Source organism: Lygodium microphyllum, chromosome 6 (assembly GCF_053477565.2).
Source record: "Lygodium microphyllum isolate KBCC chromosome 6, Lygodium_microphyllum_v1.1.10, whole genome shotgun sequence".
Lineage (NCBI taxonomy): Eukaryota > Viridiplantae > Streptophyta > Polypodiopsida > Schizaeales > Lygodiaceae > Lygodium > Lygodium microphyllum.
This window is the reverse complement of record NC_141140.1, coordinates 55,350,291-55,371,546: the sequence shown is the minus strand read 5'-3', so window position 1 is coordinate 55,371,546 and position 21,256 is coordinate 55,350,291. Positions and strand designations below refer to the sequence as shown.

At 42.6% G+C, this 21,256-nt stretch overlaps 1 protein-coding gene across 1 annotated transcript in view; it reads left to right on the top strand.

Moving 5' to 3' along the window:
• Positions 1 to 8,346: 8,346 nt before the first annotated feature.
• Positions 8,347 to 21,256, top strand: part of LOC148034584 (beta-glucuronosyltransferase GlcAT14B-like) — a 32,871-nt gene continuing 19,961 nt past the window's right edge. The window contains exon 1 of the mRNA XM_087679532.1: positions 8,347 to 9,712. Within this exon, the coding sequence (XP_087535658.1) occupies positions 9,079 to 9,712 (634 nt within the window). The 5' untranslated portion in view covers positions 8,347 to 9,078. The remainder of the gene's footprint in view (positions 9,713 to 21,256) is intronic.

Genomic DNA, 21,256 nt, shown 5'->3' with positions numbered 1-21,256 from the left:
GTCCAATTCTGGGTGGTCCAATCGGCCCACTAGTCCAATTTTGGTCACGTCCGATTCTGGGAATCGGATCGGACAGGGTAGTCCGATGGCTTCGATCGGACGGGCGTCCAATCGGACAAGATGGTCAGAGTGGTCCGAGTCCGAGTGGTCCAATTTCCAAAATCGGACGGGTTGGTCCGAGTGGTCTGATCGGACAGGATGGTCCGATCAGACCGAGCGTCCAATTATGGACTGGTCCGATTCTGGGACTCGGACGGCCTGGTTCGACAGCGCGGACGACGGCCCGCGAGCTGTGTGTAATGCCTCTAGGTCAACGTCTACTCCACCGAATCATCCAACGCCTTCCAAATAGGTACAAAACACTACAAGGAAATGCCAGACATGCTTGGAATCACTATAGTGCTCGAATCAAATGGCACTCCTATCCTAAATGCATACAAATCACAAAGTAAATACTTACACTACTCAATCTCACAACATAAATCTCAAAAAAGCAAAAAACCTACTTGCCAAGGAGATCGAATACCATCTTCAACCCCCTCCCTTCCTACCTATCTCAAGCACCAGTTCGGGGAAAGCCTTACTTCGATGCTCGATTCGAAGCGCGTAAGGGCTCAAGGCTTGAATTTGTTGGTCCCGGAACGGAATCAAAATGTGGGAGCTTTCGCTCAACCGCCAAGACCCACGGACCGCTTATTGTTTCAAGCGTTCCAAGCCGAGCACTAATGGCTACCTCTCACATAGCCGATGCACCATCCATATCTACGGGTGTAGTGAGCTTACCTCCATGCCATTCGAGTTACCTCCTCTCCCGCGCACTCTGGTAGCTTCACGATCCAAGTGCAAGCTTCAAGCAAGCTCCATCCTCAAGCTCCACGCTCCAAGCTCCATTGTCGCGAGCAAGACAAGAGAAGAGAAGAGAAAAGAAGAAGAGAGGAGAAGATGAAGAGCTTCTCCTCCTCGGTCCCTCACCCTCACACACTCACTCCTTCACACTCTCACACTCCCTCTCTCAAGCACAAGCTCAAGCAAGCAAGAACAAGAAGAAGAAGAAGAAGAGGAGACCTACTTTTGGCCACACACAAGAATGAGCTTCTCATTCACTTTTCAACTTTATATACAAAACCATAAATCCCTTTTGGGTGGTCATCCCCTTTTCCCCTTTTTACATGGCCAGCTGTAGCCTAGGCCCTTTTTCCCATTGTCCTTCTATCTTCCTAGCTTTCTTTCCACCGCCCACCTACATTTACAAATTGCACGGGTGAGAGCCCGGCGCTCCTTGAATTAAACCATGATGCGCTTGCGCTCTTTTACAAAAGTTTTGACTTACGCTTTTCCTTGTGCGCCTTTCTCCCTTATTTAGGACTCTTCTCCTTGTGCATCTTTGTCTTCCATTTCTCTTTTCCTTGGCCTTTGTCTTTGTCTTCTGCTTTAGCTTTTTCGGATTTTCCACCTTCGTTCATTTTAGGGTTAACAATAGTTATGGGAGAAGATATCTAATATTTATAATAAGCAAAGTCCTACTTCACATAAATATTGGTGGAAACAACTCATGTACCTTTGCATGAAGGAATGGACTAGTCTGTCCACCCATTTGAATGAGTTGCACTCGTTTTTCAACCAATTGACTTTTTGAGGGCATTGAGTTTAAGGATAATCTTCCTCCCTTGTTCTTGCTTGTGGCACTTCTTGAGTCACGGGACACTTTTCCTATTGCCATGTATGCTAATGTACCTAAGGATGGTTTGAAACTCTAAGATGTTGAGGGTGTTTTACTCACACAGGAGATAAACAAAAAAAAAGTGGATGCAGCCTATGCTTCTCATGTATTGATTGTTAGGGATAGACATGATGGTAAGAGTGATAATGATCGTAATGGTAGAGACCCACAAAGGTTTGAGCCTCATGGGTAGTCTGGCAACAAGTCCCATAGTCATAAGGCCTCACCTATATGGCATTACTTTGGAAAGTAGGGTCATATTAGGCCACAAGGTCATAAGATGTGTGATGATAAGTATAAGCAAAAAGGCATGGTCAAAGTGCAATATAAGTCTGATGATCATAGCATTGTCCCTACTAAGTCTAGTGTAAAGATTGAAGAGATAAATGCAGTGTAACTTGAGTCCAATGATGATTACATCTTAACAGCTTCCTCTCTTGATGCTAGTCAGTTGGTTGATGCCTCATGTCCACATTTTCTCAGTTTGATTTGGCAGCTTCTTTCCATGTTACCTTGCATAAGGATTGGTTTCATTCCTATCATAGCATGATAGGTTCTCTGAGACTAGGAAATGACTTAGCATTGGATATTATTGGCATTGTTGATGTTAGACTGTAGTTTGCTTCAAGTAACGTTTTTGTTTTTCATGATGAACACCATTTTTCAGATTTGAACAAACGTCTACTCTATATTAGATAGTTGGATGATGCAAGGTATTATGTATCTTCTGGTGATTACATATGAAAGATTGCCCATGGAATCTTTGCTCGAGGTGCCAAGGCTAGTAGCCTCTATTCCTTGCTTGTATCTAGGTCTATTGATCGTGTTTTGGTTGTGGCTAATATACCACATATATATTAATGGCATCTCACCTTGGGCACATTTTCTTAAAAAGGAATGAAAATGCTTTCTTATTTGTAGTATCTTTTGTCCCTTTACCACAAATGTTTTGATTCATGTGATCATTGTCTTTATGGCAAGCAAACACGCAATTCTCATAAGAAGTTTGGCATTACGTGCATGGATGAACATCTAGCTCTTGTTCATTCTGATGTATGTGACCCCATGCCTTTTTAATCACTAGGAGGTGTGAAGTGCTTTGTGATTGTCATCGATGATTATTCACACAAGGTTTGGGCATATTTAGTAAAGAAAAAATTGAATGCATTGGCTACCTTTCAACTTTAGCTTGCTCTTGTTGAGAATTGATCTAAGTATAGGTTGAAATGCCCAAGGTCAAATAATGGGGGTGAGCTAGTTCCTAAATCAGTGAAATGCATCTTTCTTTGTTTTGGGGTTGCAAGTGAGATGGGCTATCGCCTATGGGATCCATAGGCTAGGAAGGCCATCCGTAACCATGATAGTTTTTTCCATGAGGAGAAGATGCTTAAGTAGCCTAAACAAGCAGTTGACGTATGCACAGTGATGTTTCAAGAGGAGCCTCCTATTACTATATAGCTATCTACACAAGTAGCTGATGTTCCAGCGGCCCATGATCACAATGTTAGATGTGATATAAAGGCCCCATAGCCTATCTTGCAATAATCTACTAGAGATATTCCTCATCCAATTGTATTTTATGTACATTTGTACTTTGTTACTTTTTTCTTATTCTCTCCTCACTAGAGGCATATTTGTCTTTAAGTGGGAGGTTGTTAGAGGTAAAGGTGCATGTGCCTATGTCGCCCTCCTTGTATTTACTTCACACATTGTGATTGCACATCTATACACTATAGGTGGCATGTGTCGATTAGTGTCACTTTGTTCTTTATTCTTTTAGTGACCATTGAATAAGGGAAGGCCAGTCACACATTGTGACTATTGGAGTTTCCACATACAATATCTCTGTTTTTTGCCCTCTTGCTCCATCCACTATAGCTCTTGCTTCCGCTTGTGTGCTTCCACTTAGGCTCTACCTTTCAATACTATGCTTTGATCATGCTATTTGGTATGCCATGAATAGCATTGATGCAATATTCCAAGAAAATTTTCTTAGAAGGTCCATGATATTATTATTCTAATCATTTGCTACTGAGGCCCACAATGTAGTTAAAGTAGCCTTAGTATTATCATACTTCCGTGAAAGGGTTCTAACTGCAACAAAGAGCCTTATGATAAATGATGGTTCTTAAAGTATCCTTCACAATAGATGAAGGGGCCAAACTCATTGAAATGTGCTTCTCCTCCAACAATAAAGCTTCTAATCCAATAAGCAATCTCTCCATACAAAGGAGCTCTCAAGCCTCCTCTTATGGAAGAAGCTGATGTTCACAAGACCACTATTAGCCAATAACTTTGGCTCAAGATGCATCACTACATCTGCCCATGGTTCTAACAATAGCCTAAACCCATCTCATAATCAATAAATGAAAGAAGTTTTGCTAGATGAATCTAATTCAATGGCTAAAATGTTGATGTTTGACTAATGGTTGTAGTTATAATTATTCAACTGCATGTCCACAAATATATACTTTCTATATCGAGTCTTATGTTAAGACATTACACCTCTCTTTTTATAATGGGTTATTGGGCCTAGTCAAGCCAAGAAAAAAATTCAAGGAGTTCTTTTATTTACTTAATCAACATCTACCCCTAAATCTCTTTGATAACCTCATCCTTGGATGGAAGTTTTTGCCATCTCTAAGAGACTATCTCTACAAGCCCATGGATACCTTTTGTGGTATCACCATTCCCTCTTGTAATTGTGATTTCTATTATAGTACATTCTACTTTAAGGATACACATCATGTGGGTACCCTTAATTTAAATATTGTTATGGATGAAAATCTTAAGGTCTTGGTTACTAAAGGGCTAAATCACATCCCTTCCATAAGCTATAATGTAAAGGAAGCTAATGACTCTTTACTTGTTGGTTTTAAGGAATTTCTACACAGTCTCCATGTAGATATTGATGGCTACCCAAAAAAATTATACTCATATATAGCCCAAAAATTAATTTTAGTAGTCATTGCAGTTGGTATCACCCAGAGTTATGGACTCAACCCTAAGGATTTCTCTAAATTACTTGAGGACTTCTATATTGTTGGCATAAATAGGTCCCCTAACAACCCTTCCTTCTTTTATAAGTGGTTAATTGTCTCACTTGCAATGGATATATTCAACAAGATTGACCTAGATCCTTGTATCTTGGTGGATGCACCCACCATCAATGAAATGATACATGCATCCCTCCACTATCTAAAGCTAGAAAGGATCCAATATCAAGAAAAACTACCCTTCCTAATGGGCATTTATGAAGACCACAAAGAAGACTTTAGATGGATCACTAATGCATGTTATTGTGTTTATTCTCAATATATTACAGTCCTTGCTAAAGGTCCTATTTTCTAGAAAAATTGGAGTCTTTGTGTGGAATTGAACATGAAAACTACTTATTATTTGGAGTTAACATCCAATACTTTTGGATTTCTGACTCTAGCCCCAACATACCTTCATCAACTTGTCTAACAAAATATTTAGTGTTTTTTCAATTGACATAGAGAAATGCTACGAAAACATATCACATGATGGGAAATTTGGTCTCATTATCATTATCAATACTATCATCCAATGGGCCATGTATTATATAGGCCATTGTCTAATAGCTCAAGAAAAACAAGTAAACTACTGTAAGGGTTGATAAGTATAACAACTCGATAAAGTCTTTGACACTTGTAATATGCATCAAAAGTCATTGTTCTCATCTACTTCTTTTGTATGGACGTAGTTACCAAACTTTAATTCTACTAATAGTGCAAATTACTATTCTTGGTCTATAAACGTTGTAAACAGTTGCAAACTTTTTTTGTAATGAAAAAGTTTTTCCCTTTGCAAAAATCTCTTATGTTATGACTGGAAGAAATGCTGAATCACTGCAAAATGGTTATAGGGGTCATCCTCCTCCTCCTCATTCCATATTTTTAATATGACTGATTCATAATGATAGCTCGTTTTTAAATTTGTACGATTAATGCTTATATTTCTACATTATCCCTCTTTGGTAACACACACACAAAATAACGATACATATATAGATATAATTATAAATTTATTATATTAATTAAGAATTATCTATCATATCAATAATATTTATATATTAAGATGTATACTAATATTAATATATATAAATATAAATATCTATATATACTATTATAAAATAATCATTAATAAATATTATATTAATATAACAATAATATATATATATATAAATTATTTATTAAAATAAAGTATAATATATTAATATAATATTAATTTTCAATATTACTAATGATATCTTATGATTATTAACATTATAATTTATAATAATTACAACAAATGTTAATAATAACATATTATAATTGTGAGTATAATTATAATTATAATACATGAGGATTCCAAGATGTTGATGCTTTCTATTTATCAAGGTCATAAGGTTTGAGATTGAATTTACCTTGAATCTCTTGGCTGGAGGGCTAATATCCACTTTAGAATCCACAACACTTCCACTCTTTTATGACTTTTAAATATAGAAGCTAAACCATATGAAATCTTTCGAGAGCCAATGAAATATACATACATTTTTATATCTACATATATGGTATATATGTTAAGATGTATATTGATATTAATACTATTGATACATGCATGCATGTGTATACACACATAGCCACATTATATATAGATACATATGATTTATATGTATTACTATTTAATATATATACGTTGTGAGAATCTCTCTCTCTCTCTCTCTCTCTCTCTCTCATGTAAATGAGGTGGTGGGTATGAATAGGGAGGATAAAAGCCTACAACCCCCCTCCCCTCGACTCCATCTCACATAAAAAGGCAGCATAAGGTTGCACTCTTCTCATTCATACAAGCGGTACAAGCACAAAGAGAGTCTCTCTCTCTCTCTCTCTCTCTCTCTCTCTCTCTCTCTAGTTTACTAGATTCTCTCGATGCTTCGCGCCAGTATTCTCCTAGTGCAACTCCAACATCAGTAAAACAATTAGGAGATTTCATATCCTAATGCATGTCTCACGTACTTACTTTGTGGAGGCAATGGCATATAAGTACGTGAAACATGCATCAAGATGTGAGTCTCCTGATTGTTGTACTGACATTGGGGTGCACTGGGAGAATACTAGCGGGAAGTAATTAGGAGAATTTGGTGAGAGAGAGAGAGAGAGAGAGAGAGAGAGAGAGAGAGAGAGAGAGAGAGAGAGAGAGAGAGAGAGAGAGAGAGAGAGAGAGAGAGAGAGAGAGAGAGAGAGAGAGAGAGAGTCACTCCTCCTTGTGCCCATGTGGGCTTTTATTTTTAGCTTTTTTATAAAATCTGTTAGATAAGGCTGAATGCGATATAGATTTAGTCTTAGCTCTAGGAGATCTTTTAATTCTATTATATCATAATATAAACTCATACTTAGTATGCAAATTTTGAATTTTTATTTTGTATATGATTAGTTTTAGTTACAACACTTTGAATGATGCATTCATAAAATAAAGTTGGTTAATCTTCATAGTTGATAAGGGATGTTATCAACATGCGTGCATTGTAAAATTTAACTTTTTGCATGTGCATGCCTATGTGGAGAATACATCATAGTTTTTGTACATGTGCATGTGCAAATGTGAGTTAGTATGCAACAAATGATATTTGTAAAATTTTAAGGTGTTACAAAGTACATTTAGCAACTTTGTAACTTGAAAATAATGATAGATTGTGATTTCAAATTGTTTTTGCTTTTGTATGTTGACAGTTTTGCAAAGCTCCATGTTTTGAGGTATAATCTATGCTCAAAATGAAGTCTCCCAAATATTCAGAGTGATTGAGACTACTTTTGTATATTGATAGATATGCAAAGCTTCATGTTTTGATGTAAAATGAATGCTCAAAATGAAGTCTCCCAAATATTCAGAGTGATTGAGACTACTTTTGTATATTGATAGATATGCAAAGCTTCATGTTTTGATGTAAAATGAATGCTCAAAATGAAGTCTCATTAATATTCAAAGAGTGATTAAAACTACTTATGGCCTATGGAGAAAAAGTATGAGATAGCTAACAAATGCTTTCGTAGTGCTTTTGAGGCTTATAAATCAGTTATTTCAATGTACGTTAAAGTTGTACTAAAAGATGATAGGATGAAATTTTAGATCATCTTTAATTTTTGCAAGTAGTACACATATGTGAAAATATGTGTGCCTAACAGCGCTATCGGCCTTATAATTATAATTGGTTAATATTAGATATCATATTATAATAAAACAACAGTGATACGACATGAAACGCAGAGGAAAGGCTCTCTAAAAGGGTGAGCTAGGGCAATAAAGTCAAATAGGTTATGGACTGGAGGGGGGGGATCCTTGAAGGTTCAATGGTAGACATCTTTACTATTAGTTAAGGAGAGGTGGGGGACGGGTGCCACATGGCAACCCCCACCTCCCTCACAAGAAAAAAAAGAGAACACGGGGGCGGGTGCCACGCGTCCAGCACCCGCCCCTACCTTTAAAAATCACGCCCATCCCGACGCAAAGCTCCGGGCTGAGTCTATGCGCGGAGCGCCTAGAAGACATTAGTGTCACGAGGTTGGGCATCAATGTACACACGGAGGCTCGCTATTGAAGGCTCTTACGGCCTTCATGTCGATATTGATAAAAGTCTCTTATGGCCTTCATGTCTATACAGTGTCGGCCAAGTACTCACATGGACAACCTCGTCTGCGGTAAAAGCACAGAACAGGTTAAAGGCCTGACGACGCATCCGTTCCTGTACTACTTCACTGTCGGTTTCACCTCCCCTTCCATTTTGGAAGTGGCAGTCTTGCTGGCAAGCAAGCCAGTGACCGCGGTCCGCCAGTCTCATTTTCCGGGCTTTGCCCTCGTCGATTGCGCTTCCTTGGCCGGTTGATCCCGCTCCTCCCGGTTGGCACCAGCTCACCATTTTAGACCAGATGGCCTCCTGTGCAGACTTCATTTGAAAGGCCAACTGCCGGCATTCCACTTTGCGGATGAGAGCTCCAGCATCGCAGGATCCGTGGAGCAGACACACTGAAAACGAGAGCTATAGCAGGCACCTGACGGAAGCGTTAAAGAAGGCAGGATCCATAAAACAATAGCAGGCACCTGACGGAAGCGTTAAAGAAGGCAGAAACGACATGCGATTGTTTCTTCTTTGACAGTTTGCGGATCTCTGCGATGCTTAGCTGATGTCGTCCTTATTTTCAAGCTTGACATTCGTTCCTCTCAAGGCTTGCGGTAGAAAGCTTTGCCATTTGCTTCTCTAGCCTACCTCACACTCATGTGTGTGTCGCAGGCAGCCACTCTGAGTTATATTCGTCAGCCAAGATCGTTAACAGGAAGCAAGCCTCCACCCCTTGTCCATGTATTCAAAGAGGTTTTTCCTGTCCAAGAATTGGTTTAGGATTAAGAAACTGCTGCACTGGATGCCAGGCATTGAGATAACTGAGCGAAGATGGTTGTTGCCCCTCCTTGCCAGCTTGTTAGTCTCTCTTACGCTTCTGCTTGTTGCGGCTGTCAGTTGCAGGTTTACTGAGAGCAGAAGCTCTTCCCTGTACGATTTTTTCACCATTGGAGACCTTGAAGAGAGACCAAATTATTTTATAGAAGCCGAGCTAGATAAGCAGCTTCCTCATACAGTTCTTTCCAGTCCTCCAAAATTGGCTTACTTGATCTCTGGAACAAAGGGTGACAGCCAACGAATGAAAAGAGTCCTGCTTGCTGTCTACCATCCAAACAATCAGTACCTCTTGCACTTGGATCTTGAGGCCGCTCCTAAAGAGAGAATAGAGCTGGCAAGATATGTGAAACTGCATCCTATGTTTGCTGAAGTCGGGAATGTCAACGTTATAGGGAAGGCCAATCTTATCACTTACAGAGGGCCAACCATGACAGCATGTACACTGCACGCAGCAGCAATATTGTTGAGGAACGGTCAAGCATGGGACTGGTTTATCAACCTCAGTGCATCGGACTATCCTTTGATAACCCAAGATGGTACGTTTCACTGTTTGAATACCATGAGCCAATATGCTAGAAACTATTTCTTGACTGGATTCAGTTTTTTCTACTGCTTCTGGCACATGCTTTGTCCCACTGTTTTGAAGATGTATTTGAAATCTCTTTGGGGGAGTGTACTCTAGAAGACAAGAGATGCAAACAGCTTGGCTGTGGAAGTAAACCGAAGCTAGCCATTTGGATTGTCCTTGGTTGGGGTGCTTATAAATTGGAACCATGGGAATGCTGGTGGGCATAGTAAAGGAGGCTTTATTTCGAGTACTACTAGGCATGCACATTTTGCAGTGAACACTAAATAGCAAAGCTGAAAATGTTTCGTGTTTAGAGGGCTGTAATTATGAGTGTGTGATATTTTTAGTACACAGACTGGAACTTGCAGTCTGTCATTGTGGCCAGAGAGGCAGAAGGCTGCTACATGATGAGGTTTCTGTACAAGTCATTGGATTGGTTGACGCTGGATGAGGGAGTAGGCAGAAGTGACTCAATTGTTTGGCAAAACCAGCCACTGTTATGTGAACAAGTAAGAACGACTCATCCTTTCTGTTATGACATTGAGGATTCGATGCACTATCTCCAATACAAATGATAGTAGCAGTATCTGTCCTTGAAAGCATAATGCTTTATAAAATTGCAACTTTTGTGTCAGGGACACTCACATGCCTTGTCCAAATCCATTCAAGCAGTGTACTGGGTTACGTGTTCCATCTGTCTTCGAGAAAAGGTAGCAGGATGTTACTGAAAGGCTCACAATATTTCAACTGTTGCCTTGATCCTGTCACATCCATTGTTCACTTGATGCCTGCATGCAATGGTCGATTAAAATAGTGTTTGGCATCCAATTATGATTCAAATTAAAATCATGGTAAGACTCATATTACTTTTGACCTAATTTATTTGGGGCATTTTACGTTAAAGAGAGATATCTAGTATCATCTGTGCTTTAGAAACCTTAGACCTTAACATTTCTTGAGTTAGGTGCAAACTGCATGGGATTTGTTTGGGTTAGTGCATATTGGTGACTCTAAACACGTGTAGCAAGAAATAGCATTGTGGGGCCTTGCCAAAATATCGGTGTTATGAGTTCTTGTGGCTTTAATTGAAATAGGATGGTCACAAGTGTGCAAGTACTTTGTTCATGGTCAAAGGTTGAGACAAAGGTTGAGACTTGATTAAAGGATGTCAAGAATCTCCTCAAGCCTCATACTTGGGTAGACATTTATGGATTTTGTGACATGACTTTTTGCAGGAGATGTATGTAGAAAGATGCAAGTAATTATTGTGACATGACTTTCTAAGAGGGATGCATTTGGAAAGATACAATGACTGCTGTGAATAGGGTGAGTGAGTAGGGGCCTTTATTCCAGCTCGTCTACAGCACCAATAAGAATTATCATAGGCTATATTGACACTTGGGGTGATGATGATATTTGTCAAAGTGCAGCAAATGCGGAAGCATATGACTGGACCGAAAGAAAATGAACACGAGAGAAGAGGGAGAGAGAAAAGAGACAGTAAAATGCCGAAATCTGCAGTAGACAAATGTTGAAATGAAGAAGGCAGATGTATACACGGGCTCTTGAAGTATATCCACGAGCCGATCTCTCTCTATACCTGCAATGACAAGTGGCTGATGATCAGGGCAAGCCAGGCAATAAATAGGCCAAGTAAAAAACTGACCAAAAAATGAAATTACTGAATAAAATAATCAATAATGCAATGCTAAAAAAATGGATTGCCACATGGCATCCTACGTGGCCTGTTTGGCCTGCCCAACTGTTTGGGAATATTGGAAATAGGCTATAGAGTGCATAGAATTGACTGACTTGATAAATAGGAAATGCGTAACTGTGCCGCCCAAGAGTGGTAACTGTACAACAATAGCTTGACGATGCCTATCTAGGGGATGAATAAATCTGTAACACCTCCTCTGAGATCTTGGATGCGGCATAAGGCTCAGGGATTTGGAATGTTGTCGAAGAACAGTCTAAGGAAGAGCATTTATAAACAAATCTGCCAAGTTACCCTCTGTCTTGCAATGAACCACATTAATAAGCTCATCCAAGATCTCCCGAATGAAATGGTACTATATCTCAATATGCTTTGACCTAGTATGGAATATGGAACTCCATGCCAAAGCAATGCAACTCTCATTGTTGCAGTGCAGTGTGGACGTGTCTAAGGATATCCAAGCTCTCCTAACAATCATTGAAGCCACATTGTCTCGTGGTAGAAGACGCCACATGATACTCCACCTTTGTAGATGATAGCGCAATAGTGGGCTGCTTTTTGCTACTCCAAGAGAGAGCACATGTATCCAAATTGAAGCAATATCTTGTTGTTGACCTTAGATGGTCAACATTTCTTGTCCAATTTGAATTCGTCTAGCCCTGTAGAACCAAGGTTGAATCTCCTGTACCTATTGGGATAATAAATACCTAGGTTGGGGATCCCCCTTATGAAGTGCAAAATCCTCATAGCAGCCTATCAATGAACCAGCTTGGATTCACTTAGTTAACTGTCCAGATGAGATCGTCCACATAAAGCACAAACAAGGCATGCCCTCTAGTTGAGGTGTGGACATACAACTGGGGAATGGTGATATCCTAACTTCCCTTGGAGAAACGAGTCTATCTTTTCATTCCAAGCACATGGAGTGTGTTTGAGGCCATAAAGGGCCTTCTTCAACCTATACACCTTGCCATTTAATGAGGAAAAGCTAGGAGGCTACTCGACCTATATCTTCTTCTTTAAATCTCCATTAGGAAGGCAGATTGCATATCAAGCCGATAAATGGGCCATCTTCAATCCAAGCTATAGGTGCAAAGGTGTCATGAAAATCACTCTTGGCTGTTGCGCAAAGCCCTTTGCAACGAGTCGTGCCTTTTGCTTATCCAGAGTGCAATCAGTATGGTACTTGGTCTTAAAGACCCATTTGACTCCAATCACCTTCCTATGAGGGGGCCGATACTCAAGATCCCAAGTGCCATTCCACTCAATTGTATCCAACTCTTGCTTCATAGCCTTTTTCCAATGCTGTAACTGCAAAGCCTCCTTCACGAAGGTGGACGCTTTACTCTACATGGCACGAGACATTAATCAATAGTTAGTACGAATAAGCCTTATGGAGTGTGTTTGGTGGAGAGTGCTTGGTTTCTTTGAGATTGCTACGAGCTTTCATGTGGGTGCCACTCCTCAGGAACTCCCTTAATCCTTGCATCATGGAGTGTATCACGTGCCAAGTAAGGAGGTTGATACTCCCCTCACCCCTTTGCTTGTATTGAATTCTCTAGAATGTGCATTGGGGTCGGCTCAACTGGTGAATCCGATGGTGAAGCAATCTCCTTTTCCATTGATGATGGATTCTCAAGTTGCGTCAAGCGGCATAGGCTCCAAAGGCATTGGATTAAGTGCGCAAGTGTCACTTGGATCTCCAAGTATGGGATGCTCAACACCTCTCTCTGCAATTGGAAACTCCACGAATGAACATCTCGACTTGTGTACACTTCCTGTGCAACGTGATCATAAAAGTACGTATCCTTGGGATTGCGAGCTATAATCCACAAACATCCATTGTTTGGAAGCTAGCTCAAACTTATCCCTTAGTTTCTTCGGGATGTGAACATAAGCATCACACCTGAATACCCTAAAATAAGACATATCCGACTTTTGATCAAAGTAAGTCTCAAAACGTGTCATATCAACCATGCTTGATATAGGTGATCAATTAAAGATGTGGACGGTGGTGGCCACTGCGTCGGCCTATAGACAGTAAGGTGTCTATCAATGCTTCATCCTAGTTTGTGCCATCTCGATCACATTGTGATTCTTTCGCCTCTAGTATGCCATTCTTTTAAGGTGTATTTGTGTTGGCAAACTCTTGGTGAATGCCATGATTTGCACAAAACTTGGTTGGCTCGTTGGAGACGTACTCCCCTCCTTTCTTGAAATGCAAGGTCTCGAGTTTCCTGTTAGACTTATTCTCCTTGAAGATCAACCAATCCTTAAAGTGTGAGAAAGCTTTAGACTTCAGCTCTAAGAAATATGCCAAAATCATCTTACTAAAATCATCAACAATTAGCATAAAGTATAAACTTCCCTTGAGAGACTTGGTCCGCTTTGGTCCCCATAAGTTCGTCGAAACAAGCTCCAAGGGCTACTTGGCCCTACACAAAGCCTTGCTAGGAATCACACCTCTATGTTGCTTATTACGATTACAAGATACACATGGCGGGTGGCTCACCGCAATCTCTGGCAATCCTTAAGCTGACCATGAGCTTCCTTCCAAAGGTACTCGTAGCTAAGGTGGCCAAATTGAGCATGCCATATCGGTCTGAGTCTGTGAAGAGAGAAGAAGAGAACTAAAGGCTCATGAAGTCTGTATCTTGTAGACTCCATTCTCCTCACGACCTGCGCAAAGAACTTGTCGAGAAGCTCCATCGAGAACTCAGAAAGAGTCCTTATCAAACTTGACCACCAAAACCAAGAGCTCAAATCTTGCTCATGAAAAGAAGATGATATCCCAAACGCGGCACATAGACAATTTGTGATGCGTGGGCACCACCTTGCCCATTTGGAATTAGTTGCATATTGCCTTTGGCTTTGATAAGGACCAAAGAGCTGTCACTTGTGAGAATTTGCCCATGCTTGGGACACATATGGACAATACTATCTAAAGAAGGAGTCATGTGGCAAGAAGTGTCACTATCCACAACCAAAGTAGCTAGGGCATCAGATAGAGTGCACGTCAGCTACCCAGTGACCTACCAAGACTACAGAGGCGATGGTTATCTTATCAAAGGAGCCCAAGTGATCACTCCAAAAAGGCTAGGGCGTTGAACCAAGGGTACGTGTTGGCTGCCCAGGGGTCTACCAAGTCCTGCAAAGGTGGATAGAATCAGCAATAGACTTTTTGATTAAGGGTGGTTTTTTTTAAAAGGGCTGTTGGTGTGATTGTTTTTAAAAGATTTAGCATTAAGTGAGGGCTTTGAATTAGTTTTCGTCCTATTGAGTCATAGTGCCCCGAAGTACGGGAAAATAAGGATGGACACTACTAGGATAAGTGCCTAGGGATGCCTAAGTACATGCGTGTGTATGGCACAGACTCTAGGCGAATGGTGTTGAGCTTAACCTGCTCTTTGGTGAAATGATAATGAACCGCCACGTGCTGTGTCCAAGGGGAGACAATAGAATTGCCCACAAGGGCAATGGCACTTTGGTTGTCGCAGTAGACAACGGTAGGCGACTCGGAAGGGAAGTGAAGTGCAGTCAGCAAGTTTCTCAAATCGATGGTCTTCATAGTGCGATTGAAGAGAGCTTGATACTCTACCTCGGCTGTGGAAGCTGCCATTGTCTCATGCTTACGGCTGACCCAAGAGATGGGAGCCGTGCCCAAGGTGTAGAGATAGCCTCCATGAGAACATCGAGTGTCAGGTGTTGAGCTAAAATACGCTTTTCAGCTGATTAGCATTCTTAAACAGCTCCAAAACACACCTAATTAATCAAAAACCCTAAAAAGGGGAGCGGTCTGAGAGAGATTCTGTGGTCTCCCAAAAACCCTAATTTTTGGGGCACCCCTCTACATCTTTAAATAGACAGACTGCCTCCATTCAGCCTCATTCCGTCTATGCAGGTTTCACACTTTCCAGTGTAGATTTCAGCCATTAGTCCATCTCCACATGGCTGTCCAGCCTTCACGACTGCTGCCACCTTTGCATCCAGCCTTGTAGCGCCTTCCCGCCTTCTTCTAGCTGTCGCCCACTGTCTGGCACCATCCCTCCTACTATGTTTGGCCCTGTTCCTCATTGCCACCACCTGCACCCTCATCTGCTCTCTGTGTTTGCAGCTTCTGGCTGTTGGCAATAGTAGGCAGCCCTCCTCCTCCATTAGGCGACCTCAAGTACCATGCGTTTTGGTCCTCCATTGCCAGTGACTATTGGTTGATGCTCTCCTCCATCAAACGACACTCTGTCAGCTGCGTTTGCAGCTTTCTGGGGCCGCCCTCTGCCCTTTGCATCTTCTGCAGCTTGCGTTTGGTTTTTCAACAGCCTTTGATACCATCGTTTTGCAGTTTCCTCTCTCTTCACACTCTGAGTGGTGGTCACAGAATCAGGATCCGTCTCCGGTGGATGTCACTCTCCAACATTGCTTTGCCATTCAGCACACTGTACACTCTTATGTTCATTTACAACATTCATTCACTTCAGAGTTGTGTTCTCTCTCTCCCTTCTTCTGTTTGTGTTTGGGTTTCTGTGTTTGAGTTTTGAGTTTTGGGTTTAGGGTTTGAGTTTTGTTCTCTGTGTCTACGTCTGTCTCTTTGTGTTTTTGTTGTGGTTGTACACCCTGTGTGTCCTTAGTGTAAACCCTAGAAGTTTTCTTCACATGGTATGAGAGCCTGTGCTCTTGTAAAGAGTATCATGTGGATATTGTGGAGAGCTAGTCTTAGTGCGAGGCACACAACACGACTCGTAACTGAATCACAATGTCCCAGATACCTTCTTCTGTAGTTCCTATGATGTCCTATCAGGCTTCTCCATCATTGGAGGCCTTGAGACAGCATTATGGACTCGCTGAGGAGGATGACACTCCACTTTCACCTTTACCTTCTTCTTCTACTCCTACTCCTATTTCAGAATTCACTAACATGATAGAGTAGGACTTTGAGAAGTACTATCACAACAAGTACGGTGATCTTTGCACCTCTCCTACTAGTTTTGCTACCACATTCGGACCGGTTGGTGAGGCTAGCCATCTCTCTGATCATGGAGGATATACGGCATCGGAACGTTTGGCGATGCATCTTTATCATCTTAGCGAGGTCCAATGTCAGGTTTGTACAATTCTTTTGTGTTGCATGAATCAAAACCCTCGCTTGTTTCTTCTTTTGAGGTACAGGATCCATATGGCTTTGCGTATGTGAACTTCAATAGAGGGGGATCACGAAGCAGATGGAATTCAGGCACATCTACAGCTTCTGTTTCATTTGAGTATGTCACACACATTTCTCACTTCCCTCCCATCCTACCCTCTTCTATATCACACCTTGATCACCTCTCATCATCTTTCCAAAACCTTGGATTACACTCCACATCTGCATCACACACCCTAGGGGTTGGATCTTTCATCTCCGCTCCTAGTACCTTTTCCTTCTCCACCCCATTCTCTACCTCTTTGCACCATGGTACTTCGTTAGGGGGAATGCCGCCCTTTAACATAGTGCCTCTCACCTTTCAGCAAATGAGCACAGCCATAACTCTTGGGTCGACTGTGATGGGCATCCCCCTCACTATCCCTAGCTTCACATCTCACATGACCACTCACACGTAGGGGTTTCCATCCTCAGCTTATGGTGCATCTTCACACTCTCTTGTCAAAAGATGACGTACCAGCGAGACAGTAGGGTTTGCGGGGAGGAATACGGAGTGAACTCGGTAGCTCCATGCATTCATGCTGGAAGGAATACGAAGGCCCTGTCACCAAGTTGCGGTTGAACCTTTGAGGTCCCGATCTAGGTGGTACCTGAAGATTCTGGGTATTAGTAGAAGAGATGACTGGTTGAAGACAGCCATCCGAAGAAAGTAGAGGATGGGTGGAGAACTTCATGTGCAGTAGGTTTATCCTCTAAGGTGGGAGGTGGAGGGGCCGCTGTTGAAGTCGAAGAAGAGGTAGATGCCTCCTCTGAGAACAAAGAAATAACATCCCCCTCTGAATCCCCCTTTGAACTAGATAGGGAATCCAAAAACTCATGGATCACGGACTCCGAAATGTTTGATGATGAAGGAAGTGCCGCCGGTCGTGCTGAAGAAGGTATCTGGGATGCCGAAGAGCTCCCAGAGGTAGCCTTTCGAACCTGAGTAGTTGAGGGTGGGGAAGGGTGAGGCTCAGAATGAGCAAGAGGTGGGCAACAATCGCTGTCTCTCAGTGGAGCGGATTGGGTAGTCGAAGAAGAGGAAGGAGTCGAGCAGCCATTGTCTCTCGAAGGAGCGGACTGACCAGGAGACGGTATCAAACAATCACTCTCTCTCGGTGGAGCGGACTGCAGAGCCGTAGGTCGTGGAAGCCATTGTATCTGAAAATAAGTGGGAGAAGACTGCCGTTGGCATTCCGATGATCTCCAGGAGGTTGTAGCGCCAATCGATTCTCCATGTGCTGGAAATGACTTAGTGCGCATTGGATGCGTCTTATTGCCTTGAGTATAGTACTTTGATATCCGATGGAGAACGATCTCTGTGGCCCAGAAAGGAGAGGTGGCACAAGGAGTGCTTGGTGAAAGACATACTCCGGGGGGGTGGGAAGCAAAGGTCAAAGTCGGCAAGCATCGATGGTGTGTCCGGTGATGCCACAGTAGGAGTACCCAATAGTCTGGTCATTTGGTGGTAAAGAAGCCATGGATACTAGTATGCCTTGGTGAAGAAGGAAGAGGTCAGCCACCATGACCACAAACCGCAATGTTCGCCTCAAGGGGTGTGAGGGCAGTGTGAAGCACGAACCGCAATGTCCGCCTCAAGGGGTGGGAGGGTAGTGGAAGGGCTGGAAGTGAACTGCTAGTGGGAGGAGGATGTGACTGGCAGTAAGAGATTGCAACCAATAGAAAAACGCAGGTGAGGAGAGAGAAAGACTAAAAACGCAGGCATCAGGTGAGAGAAAGACTAAAAACGTAGGTAGAACAGCCTGTAGGAGAGAGAAAGACTAAAAACGCAGGCAGCAGGAGAGACTAAAAACGCAGGCAGGACAGCCTGCAGGAGAGAGAAAGACTAAAAACGCAGGTAGTAGGATTGTGATGATGTGGCAGGCTGTATGGCAGGAGATTTGCACAGGAATAGCAATCGCCTAGCTGGAATCAGCTCCAAACTGCGTGAAGAGGGCTGGAAATCAGGTGCCAATTGATGGAGACAGCAATGGACAGCTTCGGCTGAGATGTACTTTGCGAACGGGGTGTGGGTAGCAAGCTGAAACACCTGGAATCTGCAAAATTGAGATTTTGATGCAGTGGTAGAAAAAGAGAAGTGGATGCTGAACCCACCACTAGTCTTTGCCTTCACTGGAGTGGAGGATCTTTGTTGCTAGGTGAGCAGATCCAGCTCTGATACCATGTCAAAAGGTGATATAGCAGCGAGACAGTAGGGTTTGCGGGAAGGAACACGGAGTGAACTCGGCAAACATGGAGAAGAGAAGAGAAGAGAGAAGAAACTTTGCTGACTTAATGATGAAAGTTTCGAATTATGGAGTGAATGTGATACAAGGGACCAAGGGTGCTGTAGCACAAGGAAGATGATGACGACAGCCACGAACCACGAACCGCAATGTCCTCTTGAAGGGGTGTAAGGATAGTGGAGAGGTTGGAGAGAAGAGGTGACGGACTGAATGAATCAGCTGTGAGGAATGAATGAGAGAGTGGCCTATACATAGGCATAGTCAGTCTAGGATGGCGCCCCTTTTCGGGGCTGCAAACCCTAAACGCAAAACGTAAAAACACAAACTGCAGGTGAAGGGTTTCTCAACATCTCCTTGGGTTACATCTTCGCAAGGATTCCCATCTTTTGCTCCGTGTGTTCCCATCCCACCTCCTTGGGTTCCTCATGTGGCTACCATGCCCAGGCCTAGTCAGCCCATCCCTATGTATGGATCCACCTTGCACAATACCTGCATGCCTGGTGGGCACTTTGGGGCCCATTCCCAAGTCTACTCCACTCCCCCATCCCACCCACACTACACTTTCTCACACTTTCCATCTTCGAGCTCTATCACTCCTGTTGCAACGGCCAAGAATGCCTTCACGGATAAGATACATTTTAACGGGTCAAATTTCACCACTTGGTCGAATTTTATGTAACAAGTGCTTGAGTCTCAGGGTCTTTGGGACCTCGTCATTGGACTAGAGCCTATGTTTGGACCCTCGGCTAGCTCACCTCGACTACATCCGTGAATGGAGAGCCCGCAATGCCACAACCAATGTTGAGCTAATGCAGGGATTGCTTCCTAAGTTTCACTCTCAGTTGGAGTACTTTTCGCTCGTGTCAGAGGGTTGGAGTCACCTTCTTGATCGCTATGCAGCTCGAGATCGTACTCGGTGCATCAATCTCGACTTTGAGCTTCAAGAGTTCTCTATTAAGAAAGGGGATGATTTGAAAGTCAAGCTGGCTGAATATAGGCGGTTACTTGCCGAGTTCGCCACTACTGGCTCTCCAAAGTCAGATGATGATCAGGTTACATTCTTTTTGAATAAGTTGCCTGAAAAGTACTTTAATTTCATTCAATACATCATCTCTCAACCTAGATTGCCAACCTTCTACGAGTTTGAGTGCCAGTTCTTGTGTAATGTGAGGTTGCATGATCAAGCCCACAAGAAATCCTCATCGTAACCTTATTCAGAGCAGAGGGGGTTGGTTGCCTCTTCTTTGGGAGGGAAAACCACTAGTGGCAAGAACTCACAAGATGTGAAGGCAAGCCAATCAAAGGGTGACTCCTCTTCCTTTGATGGAACCAAAGAATCTAGACTTATTTGGTAGCAATTCCCTAAGAAAAACCGGTTTTGCACACACTGCCAGAGAGTAGGCCATGTGGACAAGGAGTGTTGCTCCAAGACCCAAGGTCTTCCACCTAGAAAGCCTTAGCAGACCGCTGCAATTGCACAGTCAAGTGGGGCTACGCCTTTCGCTCTTGCTTCATCTGCTCCTTCAGCACCCGTTGTTGTTGCTGGACATGCGGCTCGAGTACAGCCTCAACAGTCTATCTCTTTCACTACCCCTGAGGGACTGGCTGATTGGTTTGCAAGTTCGGATCTCGTTGCACTTCATGCGTCTATCTCACCTTCCTCTCCACGTCGTCAGGCATTCCCTTGGCAGAGCCGTGCTATTGGACGTACACAATGGTGGCCACCTTCGTAGACTAGCATATCTCTAGGTCCTCTCGGATACCCTAGGTCAATCTAGCATTCATTTTTCGCACTCTTAGAGTCAAACCCATAGGATTCATTGTCCTTAGCTTTTCCATTCTTTTTTCTTTCACTGCATTTACTAACACATACACATTCATTGCATTTATTTTGAGTTAGACTTTCTTTTTGTTATGTTTTGCTTTGGAGCATTTCACCACTAATCTCTGTGTTTGCAGATTCTCATTTGTTTTGCAAGGTTTTGTTTTAGTATAGGGCTAACTTGTAGATTGTTTTGGTCCTATTTAGGCTAGAGACATGGGGATGCGCACCGTTCCTTTTATGGTTTCATCATCCTCGGAGTGCTTGCTTTTCTTCCAGTATGGCAGTTTCCCCTCCTGAGGCGGATCGTGCAACATCTCTCTCGATGCTATCATGGCGGTGACTTCTACCTTGCTCTTTTAGCGGGCTGCTTCCTTCACTTCATTCACTTCATCTTCTTCATTCCTTATGGTTCTCGGCATCATATGAAGACCGACATTAGGCTCCTCTTCCTTCTTCGGCATCTACATCCAGGTTGAGAGGGGGTTCCTACCCTTCTTGGTATTCTACAGGCTTCAACACTTTGTCTTCGACATCGGTTTATTCCCCTT